A 7,167-nucleotide genomic window follows, 5' to 3' on the forward strand; every position below is an offset into this window, starting at 1 on the left:
AACACATCTCAGCTTTAAAAGCTCAACTCCACACTCTCTATTTCTGAATTGAGAAAGCTCCTCGGATGAGAAGTGAAACGTCTTCAGCTACAGAATAGAAGTCCAGTTGTTTTTGTTTTTTAACTTTTTTTGAATTTACCATGGCCTGGATGACTGAGAATCTACACCAGCAACAATTTGAGTCACCCAGTTTATCGGTTAGCAAAATATCTCATGAACCACTGGACAGATTATAATGAAACTTTCAGAAAGTAATGATTAGATTTACATCTACAGCTGATTAACTATTGGAATCAATTCAATTCAAGATGGCCACCACAGCTAATTGGCATTGGCCAACACAAAATGGCTACAATTCAGACAATCTTACAGACACTGAGCTAAAATTTGATGTGGTAGTAGCTGAGAGTTATTCACATCATATACTCCGAGACATTTTGTGATATTGCATGAGTTTGCATATAATGTTTTTGTTAAGGTTTGACCAAAATGGTTCCAAGTCCTTTCTCAGCATACAATGATCTTAGTTAAAACTCTGGCGTGAAAGGTGGCAGGTGATATGCCAAGCCTTTAATCTGCTTATGTTTTGATGTTTTAAATGAAAGCACCAGTCTCCCTCTGTGTACTTTGTCAGCAGGCAGAAAGTAAAAATCTCATTATTATTTTAAGACATCGAACAGAAAGTACATTTCTAGGTCTTTAAAGTAGAGATCCAAGAGATCTGAAGAAAGTGAGTTTATAATGTAAAAAGACGAGCAGATCTCCCTGACACCAGCAGGGGGCAGTAAAGCCACTTTAAGGACGCAAACTGTCATAAAACCCCCGAGCAGAAGAAGAAACACAAAGCGGAAGTTAATTTTTAAAAACAAAACGAACTCCTCGCAGGAGTTGTTGTATTGTGATCTCAGAGTTTGTGTTAAAATGTCTCATTTTAAGGAGTCTGTGGAGGCCGTGAGTCGTGTTTATGAGCGCTACACGGAGTTTGTGAGGAGGAATCCAGCTGCGACAGCACAGCTGGAGAGTGCTGTCCGGACCCTGTCCTACCTGATCTCAGGTCAGTCTGTTTACATGAATCTATCCGGATTCACTACGTTTCTTCCCGTGTCCCACCATTTCCTACAATCGTTTGTGGTCTTGAGCAACAGTTCTCCAAACTTTTTTCTGTGGACCATGGCTGCTTTTTCTCTGGTTCAATCATTGTACCTGAACATTTTCATAGGAATATTTTAACTTTGATCTCTGGCCTCATTCAGACAAAAACAAGTCTCCTAAACTCGGGTGAAGAACCAGAGTTGTGTCGACACCGAACTAAACTGGACCTTTAGTGTCTTTGTCCCCAGCAGCCTGTCACAGAGACACAATCTGTCCTCATTTGTCCAGCTGGATCAATGAAAAACACCAAAGATAACACAGTTTCACAGTAAATACTACTTTAGCTCCAACAATGAGATTACCAAAGAGCGGTTAGATCAGAACTTGGTATATTTTATCTTGATGTGCTGTTTGTAAAATAATAAAAAATAACATGAGAAAAGTTTCAGCCCTAAAAAACTCTCCAGCAGATAAATAGGATCTGAAACTCAAGTCTTTAAGAAACAGGAGTAAATCCAGCAAAGATTCATCGTCTTTCAGCTGATGATCAGCTGAGTATCGGAGCTTTCTCTGAAATGATCTCAGCTAAAGGAGTCAGGTTATGTCAGGGGTGTCCAACCCTGGTCCTCGAGGACCACCATCCTGCATGTGTTACCTGTTTCCCTGCTCCAACACACCTGATTCAGAGGATAAATCACCTCTTTGTGTTCTGCAGAAGCCTGTTAATCACCCACTGATTCAGAACAGGTGTGTTGGAGCAGAGAAACAGGTAAAACACTCGAGGACCAGGGTTTCCCACCCCTGGGTTATGTGATAAGGTTATGGAGGTAGCAGACATCCCTCTCAATCCCAATGTGTTTCCAAACCAGAGAGGGTTCTGTATCTGCCTTGGACATGCCCAGAGACCAAACCACCTCAGCTGACTCCTTGTGATGAGGAGGAGCAGCAGCTTTCCACCAAGCTTTGCCTTTTGACTCGGCTCCTTCTAGTCCATGAGAATCATGGAGCCATGTGAAAGAAGGAAAAAGGCTGAGGGTTTCCCAGTTACAAGCAAAATGCTGTAAAAAATCTACATCTTATGGAGAAAAATATGTAATGTTAAAATGTTGGTTATAATTTTTTAACATGCTCAGAAAAGATAAATGGAGGCTTTGTTATGGTTTGAAGCTGCATTTCAGCAGGTGATTCTCAGCATCATGTTAAAACTGATGGAGTTATAACCATCCACCTGCTGCATTATTTAATCCTGACAACGACCCGATGCAGTGAAGACAAGAACCATCAGTCTTAAATCAGACCTAAACATTACTGAAGCAGTGAGGCTCATCTTCACAGAAACACAGAAAAACTAAACTGGACAACTATTCTACTTACAAAATACAACAAAACTTTCCTAAAAGAGTTCAGGTATAAAGGGGGTCAAAGCCAATATTTTCATGGATATTTGCCCATTTTAATAGATCGCCTCATCCAGTCACAGTTTTCCTTCAACACTGTAACACATGGGGAGCTTTGACTCTTACAACCGTGCATCTTGTCCCACATCAGACACATTTTAGGAATGTAAACCTGATTTAGGGCTTCACATATGTTTGCACAAAGATCATATTATGACTCTTGTGTTTCAGGACGGTTTGCTGATTGTCATGAGATTTCTGAACTTGGTGAGTAATACATTAATCCATCTTAAAAACTTCAGATTCTAAGTTATTCCAGGTTAAAACTTCTGTTTTAACTCTCAGCATGTCCTTACATGTTGAGAGGCTCACTGTTGTTTCAGTATTATCATCATTAGTTAATTTGCTTCTTTTGAAATAGGATTCTTTGGAAAAGTTATGACCAGTAAATGTCTTATCTGCTGCTCTTTAAACAACCTCAGTTTGGAGAAGTAAGTTGTCCTCTGGTTATTTTTTTGATTCATGTCTGACCCTTTCAGTGTATTCTGCATCCAACCTCCTGGTCCTGTTCAACGACAGCATCCTGCGTAAAGGCCTGAGACGTGCCCTCCCTGTGGTGAGTGCTGCAGAAACACCACATTTACAACAGGTTTCAGTTTTACATTGAACTGCAGCACACCAACGTGTGTAACTGCTCAGTTATTAATGGAAAGATGTGCTGTGTGTGCTCAGCCTCTGTCCCAGCAGAGACTCCTGACCTGGCTCTCGGTGCTCGAGTATGTGGAGGTTTTCCTGGAGATGGGCGCCTGCAAGCTGTGGGGGGAAGTGGGCCGCTGGCTGGTGATCGGACTCATTCAGATATTTAAGTATGTCCTCCTCTTCCTATGAAAAGAAACAAAGAGTGATTATTTATGCTGCAGTGAGCACAGGTATTTGGTTTTATAAGGGATGGTTTGTTCCTCTCCTCTCCTAAATCAGCATGTTAACAGCCTGCTGCTTCATTCAGAAAGGATTTTACTCAGGAGTGTTACTGAACTCAACCCTATGTTGTTCTGGCACCATTTCCCTGGAAGAAAACAATAACATCGTTTTAGTTTCCTCCTGCAGCTCAGAAATATTTCTGTCTTTTTTCTTTTCCCAGGGCAGTGTTTCGCCTGGTTCTTCTTCTGGTCTACAAATCTGGCCTCCAAACGTCGCCTCCCATAATCCCTATGGACAGAAGTGCAGATTGTGTCGAAGGCCAGTCATTTGCTGATTTTCTATGATCACTTTGTACCTCAGAGCAATCTAAGACTGTTTTCTCATGTGATCAGTTAGCTCTCAGAGTATATGTTCTGAATGACTCTCAGCTACTTTTAGCTCAATATCTGTAAAACTGGCTGAGCTGTGGTGGCCATTTTAAATTGGGTTTGCTCCAGAAGTTAATCAGTTGTAAAAATACAGCCAATGATTACTTTAAGAACGTTTCATTATAATCTGTCCAGTGGATTGTGATACAGTGTGCTGCTAATGCTGCTGACAAACCAACACAAGAAAAAGCATGATTGCCCTATCATGTTCAGCAGTGGGAGATCAGAAACTATAGTGACCAGGTACAACATGGCACTAGTTAAAGCTTACAGAGGCCTTTTCTGTTCTGTGAAAATGTAATGTTCTTAATTTCCTTGCTTGAAGGCAGTGTCTGACTGAACTATGACTCTTGGAGATTAGTTGGTGAATAAAAATGGTGAGAAGATAGACCAAGCTACCATCCAGTCTTTGAAAGTCACAGCCTGTTTTTGTGTGCACGACTTGCAAAACTGCACTCTTGGTCAAGAACAAAATTTCCTTATCCACCTAAGCTTATTTTTTCTAAAAACCATGTTGATGATAAATAATAATTATTAGAAGAAACCTTATCCGTCTTCATTTCTAAGGGGTACTCTAGCAGATTAAATTATAACTGTGGGAGCGGCTGCCATGGTGGGAAAACGGGTCAGAACAGGTGATGGTATCATGTATGTGGCCAAGAATACAGTTTTGCAAATTTAAGCTTTTCAAAAACAAGCTGCACAAACACTGAAAATGTTCATATTTTCTCACATTTTTTGTCATGAGCCCAGTGAAATACTACCTTAATCTGCCGTCTGGACTTTGTTTTTATTTTTTATATTTCCTTTTCCCCTGTCTCAGTCAAACACACCTGGTTCTGCTCTAGAGGACAGATGAATGGTTTGTTTTATTAAACATGTGATGGAGAGGATGTCAGGTGAACTGATGTTCTCCATCCTGGACCACGTGTGAACAGCTACAACGTCTTCTTTAACTGTGTGATGACTGATGTGGTGTTTATCTTCCACAGATGATGGAAACAGTGGGCAGCACGAAGACGCCTGCTTCAGGGGTCAGAGGTCAGGTCGAGTTGTCAGGCCTCTTGGCAGCAGTGAGAAGTTTTTTATTTCCTTCAAAATATTCTCTTTCATCGGTGGTGTTACTGAGAAGAAAGGCAGAAAAGTTTCTGAGGAACCGTGCTTCACTTTTTTGTTTTTGATTCAGAAGAAAATTGGCCCCATGTCTGATTTCTCATTGCTTTTTTCTTTTATTTTAAAATGAGCTTTCCATCCACCAAGGCTCAGCTTTTTCCATCTTAAATTGAAAGAACCAAAACAAAAGAGCTGTGGATTCATCTCAGCATCTCCCAGCATCCACTGAGAAAAGAACTATGGTTCCTTGAAAAATCTTCATGCCCCTTGATCTTTTTCACATTTTGTCATGCTAAAACTACAAACTCAGTTTCCAAGTCTTGTCACAGATTCTCAGTGTGATTTAGGTCTGAACTTTGATCTGACCCATTCCACTGTATCTGTGGATGGATGTCCTGCTGGGAGGTGAACCTCCACCCTAGTCTAAACATGTTTGCAGCCTCTGATAGGTTTTCTTCCTAAATCCCCCTGTATTTAGCTCCATCCATCTTCCCATCAACTCTGACCAGCTTCTCTGTCCCTGCTGAAGAAATACATCCCAGCTGCATGATGCTGCCATCACCGTGTTTCACAGTGGGGATAGTGCATGTGTGGGCAATCCTAGTCCTTAAGTGCCACTATCCTGCATGTTTTAGTTCTTTTCCGGTTCCAACACACCTGATTCAGTGGTTAAATTATGTCTTCGTGTTCTGCAGAAGCCTGTTAATCACCCGTTGATTCAGATCAGGTGTGTTGGAGCAGAGAAACAAGGAAAACATGCAGGACGGTGGCCCTGAGGACCACATGTTTGTTGTGTCCCCTACATTGCTGGTTCTTAATTGAGGGTACATGTACCTCTGGGGTACTTGAAGGTTTTCTAGAGGGATACTAGATTTTTTTTCTAAATCTATTGAAAACATACATACATGCATAAGTACTCTAAAATAAATAAATATTAAATTTTTCAATAAAGCAAGGTCGTAAACCTCATCTAAAAATGATTAGGCTTTTGACTTTAACTGTTCTAAATCTAAAACATCTGATTCACCCTGTGTGAACTGTATGAAGGTGGTTCGACTCCTGTCAGTCACAGAAACAATGGAAGCATGCTTGAAGTGAAGCAACAATGCTGCTAAAACCACATATGGACAAGTGAAAAAGAATGACATGTATTTAACTCTAAAGATATCTATCCAAACATTTTCTGTCCCTGCTTTTTCCTTTCTGGTTTGCGGTGAGCTGGTGCCTTTCTCCAGCAGCCAGTATGCGAGTGGCGATGTATATAAAGGTGTTTTAATTTCTGTTTTTGTAGTAATCTTTATCTATAAATTTTAATTGAAATTTATTTTCAATTTGTAAACAAATCTTTATTATCCCCAAAATAGGAACTTTAGGTTGATTATTGTTCATTACAGGCAAATTTCAGTCTTTAAAGGCACAGCATCGTGTTTTACATGTTTTTTCAACTCAATCTTTTGTGCTGGTTAGGGGTTATTCAACCTTGGGTAGATCCCAGAAAAAGGTTGAGAATCACTGCTGCCCTACAGGGTTTGTATCAAACTGCAAACAGGACATCTTATAGTTTTTCTTCAATAATAAATACATTTCTTCTTCTCTGTTTTCCATAAAGACCAGATTTCTAGATTGCAAGACTAACAGATGTCCTGTGGACAGATTGTCCCACCTGAGCTGTGAATGTCTGCAGCTCCTCCAGAGTTACTGTGGCCTTCTCAGCTGCTTCTCAGATTAATGCTCTCCTTGCTCGTCCTGTCAGTTTAAGTCAGGGGTGGGCAACCCTGGTCCTCAGGGCCACCGTCCTGCATGTTTTCCTTGTTCCTCTGCTCCAACACACCTGACTTGACTCTATGGGTGATTAACAGGCTTCTGAAGAACATGAAGAGGTGATTTAACCACTGAATCAGGTGTGTAGGAGCAGAGAAACAAGTAAAACATGCTGGATGGTGGCCCTGAGGACCAGGATTACCCACCCCTGGTTTAGGTGAACAGCCATGTCTCAGGAGGTTTACAGCTGTACCATTCTCTTTCTGTTCTCAGATGATGGGTTGAACAGTGGCTCTGTGAGATGTTCAAAGCTTGGGATATTTAAACTTCTTAACAACTTTATCCCTAACCTGCCTGATGTGTTCTTGGTCTTCATGCTGCTGTTTGATGATTAATGTTCTGTATTAAACCTCTGAGGTCTTCACAGAACAGCTGAATTTATACAGAGAAGAAAT

General features: G+C 40.8%; 1 protein-coding gene across 2 annotated transcripts in view; it reads left to right on the forward strand.

The window, feature by feature from the left end:
- The first annotated feature begins 825 nt into the window (after positions 1–825).
- Positions 826–7,167, forward strand: part of pex16 (peroxisomal biogenesis factor 16) — a 19,572-nt gene continuing 13,230 nt past the window's right edge. For both annotated transcript variants that reach the window (XM_037979962.1, XM_037979963.1), the window contains exons 1-6: positions 826–1,054; positions 2,721–2,756; positions 3,029–3,105; positions 3,222–3,355; positions 3,631–3,728; positions 4,831–4,911. In XM_037979962.1, the coding sequence (XP_037835890.1) occupies positions 922–1,054; positions 2,721–2,756; positions 3,029–3,105; positions 3,222–3,355; positions 3,631–3,728; positions 4,831–4,911 (559 nt within the window). In that variant the 5' untranslated portion in view covers positions 826–921. The remainder of the gene's footprint in view (positions 1,055–2,720; positions 2,757–3,028; positions 3,106–3,221; positions 3,356–3,630; positions 3,729–4,830; positions 4,912–7,167) is intronic.

The sequence above is a fragment of the Kryptolebias marmoratus genome, linkage group LG15 (assembly GCF_001649575.2).
Source record: "Kryptolebias marmoratus isolate JLee-2015 linkage group LG15, ASM164957v2, whole genome shotgun sequence".
NCBI classification, from domain to species: domain Eukaryota; kingdom Metazoa; phylum Chordata; class Actinopteri; order Cyprinodontiformes; family Rivulidae; genus Kryptolebias; species Kryptolebias marmoratus.